The sequence below is a fragment of the Apodemus sylvaticus genome, chromosome 3, assembly GCF_947179515.1.
Source record: "Apodemus sylvaticus chromosome 3, mApoSyl1.1, whole genome shotgun sequence".
NCBI classification, from domain to species: Eukaryota; Metazoa; Chordata; class Mammalia; order Rodentia; family Muridae; genus Apodemus; species Apodemus sylvaticus.
In genome coordinates, this window is record NC_067474.1 from 76850466 (window position 1) to 76867859 (window position 17394).

The 17394-nt window shown below is 38.5% G+C and overlaps 1 protein-coding gene across 1 annotated transcript in view; it reads left to right on the plus strand.

Annotated features, from left to right (window-relative positions):
- Positions 1–17394, plus strand: part of Pappa (pappalysin 1) — a 229098-nt gene that overhangs the window by 71242 nt on the left and 140462 nt on the right. The window contains exons 6-7 of the mRNA XM_052176642.1: positions 2232–2353; positions 11699–12197. Of these exons, the coding sequence (XP_052032602.1) occupies positions 2232–2353; positions 11699–12197 (621 nt within the window). The remainder of the gene's footprint in view (positions 1–2231; positions 2354–11698; positions 12198–17394) is intronic.

Sequence of the window (17394 nt, forward strand, 5' to 3'; positions counted from 1 at the left end):
GCCAGCTGCATGGTGATTCACTTGTCACAGTACTTCTTGACAACCAGACCCTTGTTATAAGATCAGTGAAGTTCAAGGTATGCCTAAGGGAAATGGAGAAAGTCAGTAGCTGTGTAGGTCAGCCCAGTTCTTGAATCTATCCCAGGGCATGCATGATGTCACCATTTTATTATCAGTCCTATGACTCAGAGCTGCTGTGCACGGAAGCTGACATTGTAAGGGACCTCTGTCCTCATTAAGAGCTGAAAATTTCCCCCAACTCTCTCTCCCTTCCTCTCTATTTTCCTCATTCCCATTACTGTAAGTATAAATTGGTATAAGATAGACCTTTTCCAAAATCAATTCACAAATTACTGACATTTTTTTCTATTACTGAAGCCTACCTGAATAGCACCAAGGTAACAGTATAGGTTAAACTTGAATGAGACTGTTCTACATAATTTTATAGTAGATGTGTTTTCTATAAAATTTCATAATTACAGATATTGTAGAATAACTGTCCACTATTCTATTTAGATTATCCACAGAATGTTTAATGCTTTATTCTTTCACCATGTGTTAATGTGCTTTTATGATGCGTGTTCTCACATTTCAGCTACTGTGTTAAGAGGTCACACACTCTGATGTTAAAAGGTTTAGCTTAATTTAGCCACGACTATTATATATGTGTCTGTATGGCTAATATTTGATCACACACTCATTAATGTTACTCATCCATTAATTCCATCTATACATACTAGAAAACACTTGAGTTGTGTGCAGAACCCTCAAATAGCCTAGGTTATAGGTCTTGCTCTCAGGTGCCTCATAATTTATGAAAAGAACACATTCATATATAAACATATCAATACACAAAAATAGAATTAAGGTGAATCTAGCAGGATGAGAAACATCAGCCAGGCAAAAGCAGCAAATATGGGGTAATGTGACCCAATGTGAGAGAGAGAGACAAAGCTAGCATAATGAGGAGAGTTAGAGTTACTGGAGTTTGGAAAGACTCAAAAAGTTTAAGCAGGTACATGGCCTATTGAGAATAGGGTTTTTAATGATTTCATGACCCCTGACTAGGAATGACATCACACTATAATGTTCACATATATACTTCCTTACACTTTAACCCTAAAATCACAATTTCCTTGTTAGTGGAAATCCTACAACTTGAAATCTGGATGTGTCATTCTATCCTCTTAGGTCACCAAATCACACAGAATCCTTTAAGAATGATTGAAGAGGAATCACTGGGACTGTTTTATTTTGAGAAACATTTGGTTGGTTAAGACCTTACTTAACATCAACTAGAAATTACATTTGCCAAGAGTTTCAGCAGATGCCACTCAGATCTGCAGATGCTTTGGTTCATGAGAATACAGAAGATTCATTCCTGTCTTCTCCACCTAACCCTAACCCTAACTGCCTCCTACAAATGCCAAATTTGGAGAACCAGTAGGAACCCAGACATAGTTGTAGCCAGAGAGAGATTGAATCCAGATATACCAGACAGTTGGGGAAGCCACCATAATATTCCATTTTTGGGACTTGTCCCATTGAGAGATTGGCTCACCCCCTGGAAAGCTGTTCAAATGAGTTAGATGGCATAGGAAAGCAACTGCTTTTGACTATTAAATTGCAAGTGAGTCATTCATCCCCAGAATGTCATGGCTAGAGATTTCTTAGGCATCATCTCATCCAGCCCACTCATTTTGTAGTGAAGAAACCACACCTTCTTCATGTTTAGTTCCTGTGATGCAGACTCGGTCCTTGAACATAGTGGGTACCTGGAAAATATTTTTAGAGGAGTCATTCCTGAGGAGAAAAGGAGGCAAAGTATGCTCTCATGACCACACAAAAGATTCCCAGTGAAGCTTTTAATGCCAGGTACAATTAAAATTATTGCAGGTAGTAGGGTTTTTTTGTTTTGTTTTGTTTTGTTTTGTTTTGTTTTGTTTTTTTTCGGCCAGTTGTTTCTGTGCTACTAGACATCAAAGGGAGTGTAGGCAGCATCCGAACAGCAGCAAATTTAAAAAACAAAAACAAAAGCATAAGCAAATAAAATTCCTGGGCAGTAAAAGAGATTTCTCTTGTAGTCATTTTCCTAGCCATGGCATGTGCATGGAGACAAAGCAATGAAGGCAGACTGTGTTGCCTGTCCTATTGCTTTTGTCCCAGTCCCATCATTTGTCCACTCAATTGTCCTAAGTCGGTGTATTTCCTCTCTTTCCTTGGCCTCCTAGAGAATTGGGATCAGCATGTGACCTTTGCCTGGAAGGGAGAATCCTGGTGCAATATGCTTTCAATGCCTCCTCCCCCATGCCCTGTGGACCATCGGGACACTGGAGTCCTCGAGAAGCAGAGGGTAAGTCAGATGCTTACTGACGTGTGGTACAGAGAAAACAAGTTTAATGTACATGGACTGCTATTCTTTTTAACAGTCTTTAATACTGTTATTCATCCACTCATTAACTTTACAAGTGTATTTTAGCACATGTGTGCTATTTTATGAATGCTATTCTCATGTTACATGTGATGAAATAAAGTCACCAAAATATTAAATAAGGGTCAGAGGTACATGCTATATGGAAGTGTTCATATAACTTAAAGACTCCAGCACCCTGTAGGTACAGTCAGGTCATATTGGAGTTAATACATGTATTGGGGGACTACAAGGCCATCAGTCATTTTTGATTCTTCGATTATGACAAAGGCCACCTGAATAATTCTTGTATGTGTCACAACTCTTTAATTTTCCCATGTACCCTTTTTGTTGCCTGCCACTATCTTAATCTTCACCCATTATCATGTTCTGCCACATACAGATGGCATTCTCAGGAGTCTCAGGAGTCCAATGACTGAATTTCCTCAGAGCATCATTATTTCATACAGAAAACACCTCCTGTATCCTACAGAAATAGAGGCACAGCTTCGGCCGAATCCTGGCTGCTACACTTTACCATTTATCCCTAAAGCTAGACTGGATGAGAACAGTGACTCCCTTTACATGTAACATTTCCCTTTCCCTGCCTTGGGACATTTGACATTGACCCTGTCCCACTATAGTCCCACAAAGGTCCAAGACTGGTCAGATAGTGTTATCCATAGTCATTAGATAAGACAACATGACACCAGGTTATCAGAGCAAGTAGGACCCAGCCCCTTGCAGAGCCTTAGTGAGAACTCTTTCTCTGCCCTCTATATTTTTAGAAAGAGGGTTGAAAGAGAAACACCAAAGATAGACTAAAGGAAAGGAAAAGGATCAGAAAGGAAAGTGAAGTTGAAAAAATGAGGGTGGTCTTATGCTTTATTTTCTAAAGTAGCTTAAAATAAAAATGGAATTTGGATGTGCGAACTCTTGATAATCCCTCTGCAATATAAAGTAAGAGGGATGTCTGGGAGAACCCTTCATTCAGTCTCATAGGCTCACAGGCTGTCAGGCTTGGAAGGGATACCTGAGGCCATTGTGCTCCAGTCCTCCATGAAGGAATCTCCTCGATGATCTTCACGGTGGCATGCCCTTCCCCTTTAGTAAGCTATTTCTGAATCTACAGGCACAATTTCCGTACTCAGATAGAACCCACTATGCTTCTCTGACAGCAGAGAATGCTTTGCATACTGGCATAGAAGGTAGTTCTCTCTCTCTCTCTCTCTCTCTCTCTCTCTCTCTCTCTCTCTCTCTGTCTCTGTCTCTCTCTGTATGCCATGGGAAGTATGTGTGGGCACAGTCTTAGGTACACAGGCAAGAGTATTCTGGCTAGACACCAGAAATGAGATGGGCAGTGACCAAGCTGATCAAAGTAGAGGGTGACAGACTTGGTAGAAAGGAGGTTTTATCCAGGACTACAGAATTGGCCTTCCCACTAATTGTCATGAAACACTTTTGAGCACTAAAATGATTTTAATATTTAAAGAGGGGAAGTTTCCAAAGTTGTGGTCCAGAGTGTCCTCAAAGTCAAAATTATTTTTAATGTTATTATGGCATCATTTACTGATTCTTTCCCATTCTTTCCTGAAAACACAGTGGGGCTTCCCAGGGCTCCAGATCATGGAATGGTGTTAGTCCTCAGACAGATAACGGCGTGTGCACTATTCATATTGTAGCTTGACAGTGCTCCCATTATTTGACATACCACTGTATATCTATGAGTAAATATAATCCATCCAAACAAAAAGCTCTTAATAAGGCTGTGTGCATTTCTGTGGATTCATAAGTTGTGTGTTGAAACTTCACATAGGGTGGCATAAAATTTTGCAAAAGTAAGAGATTTTGGCACTTGCAACCCACAAAACTTAACTCAAAAGCATGAAATGAATCTGAATCATCTCAGGCAACACAATCCCATGTTGCATTGGGCAACCTCACTGAACACAGCTTTACTTTACATAGGTCATGCCCTTGAACCATTAAAACTAATGGATGTTTCATTAAAATACCTTAGATTCAAGACTATTGGATATTATGAAGTGTGATGGGTTTTGTTTTTTTTTTCTTTTTTTATTTATTAGGTATATTTTTTATTTACATTTCAAATGATTTCCCCTTTTCTGGCTCCCCACTCCCCGAAAGTCCCATAAGCCCTCTTCCCTCCCCCTATTCCCCCATCCACCCCTTCCCACTTCCCTGTTCTGGTACTCCACTATACTGCTGAAGTGCAATGTTTTTATTCTTCACTCAAAGAGGTTTTGCTTATGGATAAGACTAGTGATGCAATTACAGAAAGCAAACACTTTAATATGTCCCTATTGTCATGTCTCAGCATGCATCAAGTTGATAATGAGGGTTGTATCTTGTTATAATATTTATTTTTATGATGTTAGCATTGCTGATTTAAATTTCATTTTTAAAAAATATTAACTGAGCCTTGGCTACAACTTAAAATAGAATTTCCAGCAACTTTTGAAATGGCCCTAAACATACTTCTGCCATTCCTACATAATATATTCTGCAAAGCAGCATTCTCAGCAATGTTGATTATAAAATCAAAATATCAACTGTGCAAAACCATGGAAGATATACTACATCTTGTAATAGTAAATATAAAGCCAAGATTTACTTCTCTACATACTATCAGGCAAGCATATTCATATCATCAGTATGCAACTGTGCTCTTGCCTTTAATAAGTAACATTTTATGTATATAGAAAAATTCTTTTAAAGTGAAATTTTTAGGACTTACTGTCAAGAGATGTTTACATGCCTTCCCTGAGTAGGTGGAATAGTAAGATGTGCCGGTTCTAGAGACTGCTCTAGCTGCTCTGTGGAGAATAGCCTAAAGAATTAAAGTCCTGGAGGGAAGGGAAAGCTTTTGCTTGTTGCTAGAATTCAGGTGATCAAAGATGACATCGAGGTGATGGCTGAGGCAGTGATAAGGGACAAAAATCTCAGTTGTGAGATATGTGGGAGGTAGAATCAGTAAGTATTCCCCTTGGCTAAAATCATCTATTTTTAATTTTCTATATTCTTTGTTTAAATTCCAAATGATTTTCCCTTTCCCTGTTCCCCCCTCCCCATAAGTCACATAATCCCTTGTCCCTCTGCCTGTTCTCCAATCAACCTCCTCCTGCTTCTCTGTCCTGAAACTCCCCTATAATGCTGGATCAAGGCTTTCCAGGACCAGGGACCTCTCCTTCCTTCTTGTGGAATCATTTGATACACGAATTGTGTCTTGGGTTTTCAGAGCTTCTGGGCTAATATCTACTTATCAGTAACTGCATTCCATGTGTATTCTTTTGTGATTGGGTTACCTCACTTAGGATGATATTTTCCACTTCCAACCATTTGCCTAAGAACTTCATGAATTCATTGTTTTTAATTGCTGAGTAATATTCCATTGTATAAATATATCACATTTTCTGTATCCATTCCTCCACTGAGGGACATCTGGGTTCCTTCCAGCTTCTGGCTATTAAAAATAAGGCTGCTATGAACATAGTGCAGCATATGTCCTTATTGCATGCTGCGGAATCCTTTGGGTATATGCCCAGGAGTGGTATAACAGGGTCCTCCGGAAGTGTCATGCTCAGTTTTCTGAGGAACTGACAGACTCAAATTAAATTGAGAGAAACTTGAAGCAATCCCACTAAAATCATGGACTAGACGAGGCTGGTCCCTCTCTCCATGTCTTTTCAATATAGTACTTGAAGTTCTAGCTAGAGTAATTAGACAACATAAGGAGATCAAAGGATACAAATTGGAAAGGAATAAGTCAAACTATCACTATTTGCATATGATATGATAGTATGCTTAAGGAACCCAAAAAACTCCACCAGAGAACTCCTACAGCTGATAAAAACCCCCTCCTGCTTCTCTATCCTGGAACCCCCCTACAATGCTGGATCAAGCCTTTCCAGGACCAGGGACCTCTCCATCCTTCTTCCTTTTTCCTCTCCAAGTGGCAGGATATAAAATCAACTCAAGCAAATCAGTAGCCATCCTATACTCAAAGGATAAAGGCTGAGAAAGAAATTAGGGAAATGACACCCTTCACAATAGCCACCAACAATATAAAGGAGTTGGTGTGACTCTAACCAACCAAGTGAAAGATCTGTATGACAAGAACTTCAGGTCTCTAAAGAAGGGAATTGAAGAAGACCTCAGAAAATGGAAACATCTTTCATGCTTGTGGATTGGCAGGATTGATATAGTAAAAAGGGCCATCTTGCCTAAAACAATATATAGATTCAATGCAATCCCCATCAAAATCCCAACTCAGTTCTTCATAGAGTTAGAAAGAGCAATTCTCAAATTCATCTGGAATAACAAAAACCCAGGATAGCCAAAACTATTCTCAACAGCAAAAGAACTTCAGGGGGAATCAGTGTCCCAGACCTCAAGCAGTACTACAGAGCAATAGTGTTAAAAACTGCATGGTATTGGTACAGTAATAGGCAGGTAGATCAATGGAATAGGATTGAAGACCCAGAAATGAACCCACAAACCTATGGTCACTTGGTCTTTGACAAAGGAGTTAAAACCATCCAGTGGAAAAAAGATAGCCTTTTCAACAAATGATGCTGGCTCAACTGGAGGTCAGCATGCAGAAGAATGCGAATTGATCCATTCTTCCCTCCTTGTACTAAGCTCAATTCCAAGTGGATCAAGGACCTCCACATAAAACCAGGCTAAAATCATCTTGATCATTCTGCTACTTGTTTGAGCAACATAATTTCCAGATCATAGTGATTCAAACACACCTTCATTCAAACCAAATGTGACAGTCAGTGAAGTCTGTTCCTGGGATGTTCTGACTTTCCTAAAGGGTAGTGTGCAGTTAGTTGATAGTCTGATACAAGCGTGGAGGCCCCTCAATGTCTGAGCGATTCCAGCTGCTAAGGGCTACCTGCAAGCTCCTCTATGCATTTACTATATTCCTGCCAGGAAGAGGCACCACCCCATTCTTCAGGCATCCTGTTACACGTGCTGTGATGCATTTGGCTCAGACTCCTTTACTATTCTTGAAGAAATAAACTTTTCCATGAGTCAAACTCTAAAATTTATTTCACAACTCATTTCCAACCTATTTATCCTTGTGTGTTTAAATTTTGGGACTTCCTAAACTAACAGAAAACTCCCCAATTCATGAGCAATGCCAGACATATCTGTAGGATTGAGAAAAAAAGCACAGGGCAGAATTAAAAGCAGTGTTTCTCACCCTGTCACTGCCAACTACTCTGTGCCTTTGAAGTTCTTAAAGTACTCCTAAGATGGTATCTTGCCCACAGAATGAACAACCAAACTATAATCCCCTTTTTAACTCCATATTAGTAAGACCTAAGATTTTCATTTTTAACTATATGTTGGCTATCCACTGTACTCAATTAACTTTATTTCACAGTGGGAAAAAAGCTAAAAAAAAAAAAAAAAAGAAAGAAAGAAAGAAAGAAAGAAAAGAAGAAACATTTCTGTATACAAAAAACAGTTATACTCTTATGTTTAGAGCAAAATCTGCATTTCACAGGTACATGCTTTTTTAAAGTATTTACCGTGCTTCACTTATAAACCAGGAACTAGATGGCTGAATCTGGTCGATGGAAATCCCACTTAGCATCACTGATGCAAGTGTTGGACTTTGCATGAGCTATTGGCACATTACTCCCCTGCTTTCATTCTCTCATGTTTGTATGAATGCTTGCTTGCTCCACTGTTCTCCCTAGAATATTTCAGGAGTGCTGAAACTTCTATCTTAAAAAATAATCTTGGCACCATTTCTATGTTCATATCAACAGCTGCAGTGAACATATACTTAGTGATACAATGGATCTCTATATAGATTTTCATAAATAGAAATTTGGATCGGCAGAAGTATGTGTAAACATATTTCTGTAAATGTCTGTGACCTTCTTCCTGGTGGACTACTTATATAAACATGAGGTTTTTTGTGTAGTTATCATATATGCAAAAGGATATGTATTAATAATGAACTAACAGAACTTTATCCTTCTCTTTTAACTTCTCCCTTTTCCCTTACCCCTTTTTCTCCCTCACTTTCTCATCTCCTTCCCTCCTTTCCTTTCACTCTTTATTTTTTTTCTCAGACCCTCTCTGGGTCTTACAACCATATATATAATCAGTTTCACAGCTGTGTCTATTTCTGACCCTCTTTGAGGTCTTTAATTCATGATCTCTGACGGGTTCTTTGTCCAACCCATAGATGTATATACTACATTACCAGAACAGAAGCTCTATGAACACAGATAGCACAACTAAAAACTTCCTCCCAGGAACTAGCCTAATACAGGACATGTACTCAGGACTCTGAAATTATTATGTCAATATATAGATACATATATTGATGAATAGGTAGTTGTATGGGTGGGTGGGTGGACAGATGGAAAGAGACAGAGTAGTGAGACAGAGGGACAGATAGATGGAGGGATGGGTTAATGGATAATGTATTGGCAGCTGGATGGATGGACAGATGGAAGGATGAATAGACAAAGATGGATGATTGATGAATAAATAGGTAGTATCTATTTCTCTAAACAGTGGTTTATTTAAAAAGAAAGCTGTTATGTCCCTCTCTTGTGTAAAATTAACTATGAGCTCTTCATCAGTCTAAGTGTAAAATTCAGGTCCTTCAATGTGTCATATACAACACTTCCTGATGTGCGTTCTGTTTAGCAGTCCTTACTACTTTCTTTCTGTGAAACTGTAAGTCTTCTTAACTCACATTTTTTTCTCAACCATTGTCTATACTTGAAATGCTCCCTCCCCCCAAAACTTTCTGTCCTAGTCCTTCATTTCTTCTCATGATGGTACTTATATATGTGTGAATATTTATTAAAGATCCAATTTCATTTTCATTTTAAAACAATGTTATGAAGCAGGTAACATTAAAGTTGGTAACATAGCTGAAGCTGAAACTGGGATAGTTGGGATGTTAACTCAGCTATAATTGCTTCAAAGCCTGGCACGCTGCTTGGACCAACAATATCCAGTGATATTTTACTAACTATAAGAGGTTTGCTCAGCTATCTGAAGTTTTGTCTTCTATAAAATGAGTTTACTTGCTACCAGGATACAGAGAGCTGAGGCCTGCAATATGTTTGGTGCCTTGCCTACATAAAAAGGCTGGTAAGTATATGAAACTTGGTATTATTACTAATGGGTTTTGCGAAACTTATGGGTCTTTTTCTATTTAAGAATCTGTCTATAATAACCAGACAAGTAGAAGCCTTGCTAAAATTGCTATTCCTATGTATCTATTTGAGCAAAATGATCAGACCCTCCTTATCCTTTGGAAAGCATTTGGTCCCTCTTTTGATTAGCAAGAAAACAGAAAGGAATGATGAGTCAAACAGATTTGTCATCTTTGTTCTCCTGTGGCTTCCCCAATTGATAGTCATTTTATCCAAGAATGGGAGAAAGATCGCTTTATCCCTTGCCAATTCCAGGGAAAGCATATGGAAGGGGTGGAATGTTCACCAGGTGCCAACCGCTGGACAGCAGGCTCTAAACTCCCATTTCTTTTTATAAATGTTTAAATTCCCATATTAATTGTTGAGCAAATACTGAATGAATACCTACTATGCGTAATCTCCACAGACCAGATTCTGTATTGACCAAAGGCTCTCAGCATTGAGTAAAATAGAATTCTGAAATAAGGACAAAAATATTTAGTCTTACAAGACTTTGAATATGATGTTTTAACTTAATTACTAACTAGAGAATGTTCTTAATATTCTGTAAACTGTTGTTTTAGATAATGGATACTAGATTCACAAGACATCTGTGTGTCCTCACAATCCAAAATTGAGAGTCATAAATTCACTGTATTGTAGAGCAGATAGGAAGATTTCAGTTAGTTGAAGAATTATTGTGCTTTTTTCTTAAACCAAGAGTTACTTCTAGCAAGCATTTTCTATTAGGAGGAGATGAATCTAATCAAGATATAGTGTAGGAAATGTTGTAGCTATGATTGTATCTTTTTGGTCTGCTGTGTTATATATAAAAATATTTTTGTGTATTTTTCATGTCTCCATTTGATCTCTATTTCTCTTCAATCAACTCTGTAGCATGTTGATTCTCCCTCTATGAGAAAAGATAAGAATGTGGAGGATGTTAACCTCCACTGTAATGACAGCCCGCTACCCACACACATGCACACACAACTTTATTTTTTATGCTTATGTTATGGTTATTCCTGTTACACTGCAACCACAAAGTATTATAAGACTAAGGTTGCTTTTCTTCCTCTTTATTTAGAAGTATCCAACATACTCATTGCCTAAACAGACACTACTATCCAGTGATACTGAAGGAGCAAATGTTATGGCTACTAATGCAACTTAAAATTCTCTTATCTTGTCCTCACCAATGATCTCTGTCTCTTACTTGACTCCCCGAGTTGTGATTACTTTTCTCAACAGCACAAAAAAGGGTTGTCTGTATGGGTGACCTCATCGGTGAAGAATTTATAAATTGCTTCAGACTGAGATCAGTAGAAATGAAGCATCCTTTTTCTGAGGGAAAGTAGCAACATCAAATTTTTCTTTTCCCACTCCCCTGTCCTTGAGTGAAAGGGGGCATAACTCAGCAAAGTTCAGTGGTACTGAATGATCTCATGTAGGGAAATGGGAGAGTAGAGATAAAATGGCCCCAGTCTGACTTGTAGCTCTGTCATTCAGTTTAGTTTCTTCTCAGGATCTCTGTATAAGACTGTGTCCTATCTTTGTTCTCCTCTTCTGCTAGTTATTTTCTGGTGCTTCTTAAGTCTAAGCAGGTTGTATCAATGTTAATGATACTACTGGAATTCTAATTTTAATGATTCCTGCACCTAGCAGGGACTTTATGGTATAAACCTTTGTTCAATTAATTTGATATTTTTGAACCTTAATTAGATCATTTAGAAAATGAATTTATTCAAGAATTAAACAAGCTCATGGGACATAAAGGGTATTCAGCAAAATATCTCATCTTTCTTTCTATGTACAGCACCAAAGCCTCTCAATGGAAGTTTATAAAGGAAAGGCCATTTTCTTAGTAGTAAGACTCTTGAACTTTACTGCAAATGTTGGATGACTCATCTGAGATCTGTTTTGCAGGCTTACGGATGAGCTGAGAACTTTATATACAACAGATTTCCATGACACTAAGATCTACTTTTTTATCTCTAAATTCTCATCGGACATCTCATTTTCTGGGTCTGTTGGAAACTATGAAAATCAGAATGTAACAAGAACTCACTTGCATCTCTTTTCTCTATAGGTCACCCAGATGTTGAACAGCCCTGTAAATCCAGTGTCCGAACCTGGAGTCCAAATTCAGCTGTCAATCCACATACAGTCCCTCCAGCCTGCCCTGAGCCACAAGGCTGCTACCTCGAGCTGGAATTCCACTACCCCTTGGTCCCTGAATCTCTGACCATCTGGGTAACCTTTGTCTCCAGTGACTGGGACTCTAGTGGAGCTGTCAATGACATCAAACTCTTGACTGTCAGTGGAAAGAATATCTCTTTGGGTCCTCAAAATGTTTTCTGTGATATCCCACTTACCATCAGACTCCGAGATGTGAGTGAGGAGGTATATGGCATCCAAATCTATACACTTGATGAGCACCTGGAGATTGATGCAGCCATGCTGACCTCCACTGTAGACAGCCCACTCTGCCTGCAGTGTAAACCCCTGCAGTATAAAGTGCTTCGAGACCCACCCCTGCTGGAAGAGGTAGCCTCATTACTCCACCTCAACAGAAGATTCATGGACACGTAAGTGCATTCTCCCTCCCAGGAACTGATAAAATGGATGGGCTGTGGAAAGATGTGGGGAAAGTCAGAAGGTCCTCGCCTAAAAGAAGAAAGTTAATTTTCATCAGACTTACTTCTAGGGACTGTATCCCAGTACTGAGTATAGAATTCGTGTTAATAAGGCAGAGTTGATATAATAGGAAGGGCCACAGATGGGGTCAAAAGGGTCAGAGGTGAGGACAGTCTTCTATGATATTCATTTATCTCTCCAAACCTTTGGTCTTTTCAATAGCAAACAAGGGAGAGTGGATGGGATTAACAATGGCAAGTCCTTTATTACCAATGAAGATTATTTTTCTGGTAAAACAGAACTTTGCTAATAATTTATGTTTCTATAAAGTTGAAGCATATCTGTGCATTCTGATTATTTCTCTACTACATGAAATTGTTGAGTGAAGCAGCAGCAGCAGGAAGACTTGGGCATGTGCCTAGGCAACCACATGAAAACATTCCTAGACAATGAATACCTCTAGCCACAATCTTTCTGCTTGTTGTATTTCCTGAGGTAGAAATGAGTTCCTAACATCTTCGATCATTGAAGACCTTACAGCTATAGGGATCCACTGATGCTTTTGTAGGGAAAGAGATATTCATTATGCTTGTATTTAACATTTACTTTTTAAGCCATTTTCTTTATGTCCTCATGAAATGTGTCATTTAAAAAAGAAAAATGCCTGTGGTGAAGTCATTAGTATTGTGTCTGTGTATGTGCTTATCAGTTTTCTGTTAAGCTTTTGTGTCATCAGTTGTGACAAAAAATCATTGTCACTTGAATATTTTCTTACTCACCATTGCTGGAGCCACCGTGGTAGCAAACATATAGTAGGGTAGAGATGCTTCATGTATGCAGTCCTGAAAGTAATGAGAGAGTTTCATTTTATCATAGGGTCCATTCTTCAGAGATTGGTAAGTTTATGAATCCATGAATATATTAATCTTCTTGTTATACCAAAGCCTTTATGATCCAATCACCTCCCAAAGGCAGCCACCTCTGAACTTTGCTTCAGGGGAAGCTAAAGCTATGATACATGAACTTTCCTGTGACATTTAAGATCTAAACCATATCATCCTGTCTACTCGATAGAAGGCTATAATAAAGGCAGTGTCACTCATTCATTCCGTACACTCTAGAACCACAGCCCTACAGTCATTATCAATTTGCAAAGAAGGGGGAAGAGGCATTCAGACATGAGGTCACTTGTTTGGAGAGCAGTGAGAAGGAGATTGGAATGCAAGCCCCAGTCAGTGGGTCCAACTTACGTTCCATTAAAAGATTTGCTCTAACTTCTATTTTGGTCTTAAGGAAAAATGATGGCATCTTAGTTGCCTAATTTAAGTGAAAAGAGTCTGTGCAGTCAATCAGCAAACCTTATATAACACTATGCGCAAGAAATGCTGGTTGGAATATTTTGAATAATGGAAAGAAGCTCAGGAGGTAGATGCTTCGTATTTAGCCCTAGTCTACCCACTTATTAATATTAGGTAATTGGGCATCCTCTTTGAGTGCTCATTTCTCCTGTTTGATGAAAATACTGACCTGCATGACTTCTATAAGTTTCGTGTGGCTCTCCATTTGGGTTCTAAGATGATATGACACATGATCTCTACTCTGTGTACTTGAAAATATTTACTAAGTCCATCATTAATGGAAACCAAATTCTGAAAGGACAGTTTTAATCTTTTTAAGAGACAGGAACAATTTCAAACACTTTACCAGCATGCTTCCTTTTAAATGCCGGCAATTAATGTGCGCATCTCAAGCAAAACCTTGCCCATTCATTGAGTGAGAGATGAAGAACATCTGTTAAGAACTCAGAGAGAACACTTGGTTTGTATTTGAGAACATACTTAAAACTTAAGTACATTGTCTTTCCATGAAAATATTCCATAACACTGTCTCATCCGTCCCTCACATGTCTGGACTGGTAGAGTTCTGTAAATTTGTAGCCACTTAAAATTTCTTTATAAAATAATAGGGGAAAGAAATAATAGATGCCTTAAATCCTCCATTTAAACATGGCTTTCATTTTTTTTGCCTTGATTTATGAGCCTGTGAGAATTAACATGGGTTGATAAGTGCAGAACAGTGAAAATGAAACAGAAGAAAAGGCATCCCGAATTCTGTTCTCTGCTGCATCTCCAACTCACTCTGTGGCCGTGAATGAGTCACTTAGTCTCTCTGGCCTCTCCTCTCTGGAGTTGCTCTCAAGTTATGATTCTTAAATTAGGTTGCTCCTTTCAAAACCTTAAGACCCTTTCAAATGGCTCAGTTCTCACCTTCTGTTTCTCCCACCTGCCTTGTTGGTATTGATTTAATAGTAAGAATGAGCTCTGATGATCAGGACTAGTAAACATCTCAGGATGTGATTAATATAATATAATATAATATAATATAATATAATATAATATAGTTTCAGACCCACTACTCTTGGGTACCCGCCTGGCATGGAGCTATAGAACTGCATCAACCTCTCTTGGAAACCCTGCAAAGCCAAGTCCTCAGGCCCTGGCAACCTATTAAATAAGAAATCCCATGTACAGTGCCTCTCCGGGTGATTCTCTTGCTGGTTAAACTTTAACAGCTACTACTCTTGGTGAGCTCTCAGGGCCAAGAATCACCAAGTTTTCTTTCACTCTTAAAGCTACTCTTTTGATTTGCAAGAGTTGAGGACAGTTTATGTAGCCTTCTATACAGGCAACTAGGGATGCCAAGAATCACTCAGACTGGCCCCATCAATGAAAGCACTCAACTTGGAGGCTGAGCAGAGGCCACCCCACCCCCACCCCCGGTTTCTAGGACTGAAAGGGTAGTTCCTGCGCCACCTCATATCCAGAGCCTCACTGTTAGGCCGACACAACAGTATACCATTTAGTTTTTTTGTTTGGTTGGTTTTTGGTTTTATCATTTGGCAGCCAAACATTTTTTATAGTCCTCTAGTATTTGACAAGTGCTAAACTGAGGTACTGATTAACCTTCCTGATTGCCTTAAAAAAGTATTTATTTTTATTTTATGTGTATGTGTTGCCATGTGAACATATGCATACCACAAGTGTGCCCACAGAGGCTGGAGGAAAGCCTTGGCTCTCTCAGAAACGGAAATTACATAAGGTTGAGAGCCATACGAGGATGCAGGAAAAAAAAAAAAACCTCAGTTCCTCTAAAAGACCAGTGAGTGCTCTTAACCATTGAGCCATCTTTCCAGCACTGTCTTCTTGCCTTTCTTCAGAGTCACCAAAAAATTTTTGGGAACTAACAGTGGTTTGGACTGGGCTTTCTCAACTGAGTATATTCATAATCACTGACAAATAAAAGGAAAATCCATCACCCCAAGTCCATCTACCATTTCAACTCCTCTTATCTCTCAGTAATTTGAGTATCAAACCCCACGCAATTATGTGTGTGAGAGAGTAAGTGTTATTAGAGAGGGAGAGAGAGTTTGCTGCTTTTAAGTTTTTTTCATATCAAGTAAATTGGCTTTTATACAAGTTCTATATAAAGGCTGTTTGGAATAAAAGAAGAAGGGGGGTTCCTTTTTCTTCTGACTCAACCCATTACACGATTCCCTTTGACCTTAGTCTCCATTTTTTTCTCCCAACAAAAATATTTATTCTTTCTGTTATCTGCACTAGAGATAGTTTCATAAGGTATGACATTGATGGAGAGAGCCTTCTGTGCTTACTCCATGGAAGTTTCTGGTAGACGGATTACTTTTGGCCAGGATGAGAAAGAAATGTGGAATGGTTCCATCTTCTTGGGGGAAAGTTTTAAAAAAAAAAAAAAAACAAGAAAACCTACATTGTATGAAAGCTAACACTTGCAGAATTAAAGGGCCAGAACCAACTTTCCTAATAACTAACTCAGCACATGATACCAAGGCACATTTTATAACCTGTTGGGCCTCGGTTTTCATCCCTATAAAATATAAAATGAAAAGTCAGCACATTAAGATTTTGTGTGTGGACAAATCTACCCAGAAATAGTATCTTAGGTGAAAAGTGAGTTTTGTGCACTAAAAGCATTCAACAGGGATTGCTTAGAATAGTTAGTCTTTATGAGACACTAACTGGTTCAGAAAACCTTACTGAAATAGGTTATCTGTGACCAATAGCAGTGGTTTACTTTTTACTCTGGCTCAAGGGCCTTTTACGCACTTAAAAAGCGAGTAAGAAAGTCAAACCTCAAAATGATGGAACCATCCTTGAATGGCTAGGAAATGCATAGCCAGGTTCAAATTCCAGATCTAATCTCAAACTCTCATTCCTATCCACTCTGTGGCACACTCTCATATTAGAAGGCGTGGTTTAAGAGCTTGAGAAATGCACTGAATTGTCTAGCTTTCTTCATACAATGTGTAGAATATAGGAATTACAAGGCAGAAACCACCAGCCAACAATTAGGTCCAGTGGCCAGCTGCTGTGATCAGAGAATACACAGTACACAGCTGGTTCTCTGTGACCCTAGATTGGGAAAAAAAAAGGAGAAGAATATTTTTGTGAGATTTCTTGGCTTTCATATAGTCCTTAGATTCTCACAAAATAAAAACTCTGTATAAACAGACAGGTAGGCAAGCAGACAGACAGACAGATAGATACATAGATACATACATAGGTACATGTATAGATACATACATAATATATACATACATACATACATACATACATGATATATAGATTTATAAAGTAGTACTAAATTAAACCAGGAACATCTAATAGCTGCTCATTCATTCATATTTGCATCTGTCTATTTCATCCATCTAACAAGTCATTCAACAAATCTTCACTGGCTAAATATTTGGTGCTGTGCTTTGTGTTTGGAAATAAAGATGGGGTGGTGATAACTTTTCAAAGTTCTCGGGCTATATGAGAAACAATGTTACCTCTGTAAATGATGCTCTAATAGTAGATTATTAGCTGCAAAAATTAAAAATATATATCTAAATTTAGAACTGGAGTATAAATTCCTCAAATTCTCCATTGCTTTTTTTTCTTTTAATTTGGATCTGGAATAGAGGAATGAGAGGAGTGTAACATTCAAAGAGAATCAAAGAACCTAAAGCTAACTACATGTTTCCTACATGCATGGCAAACACTTACTAAATGCTTCACATAGATAACATCAATGACCTTAATACTTCCAACAATCCCCTCACTTCCAGGC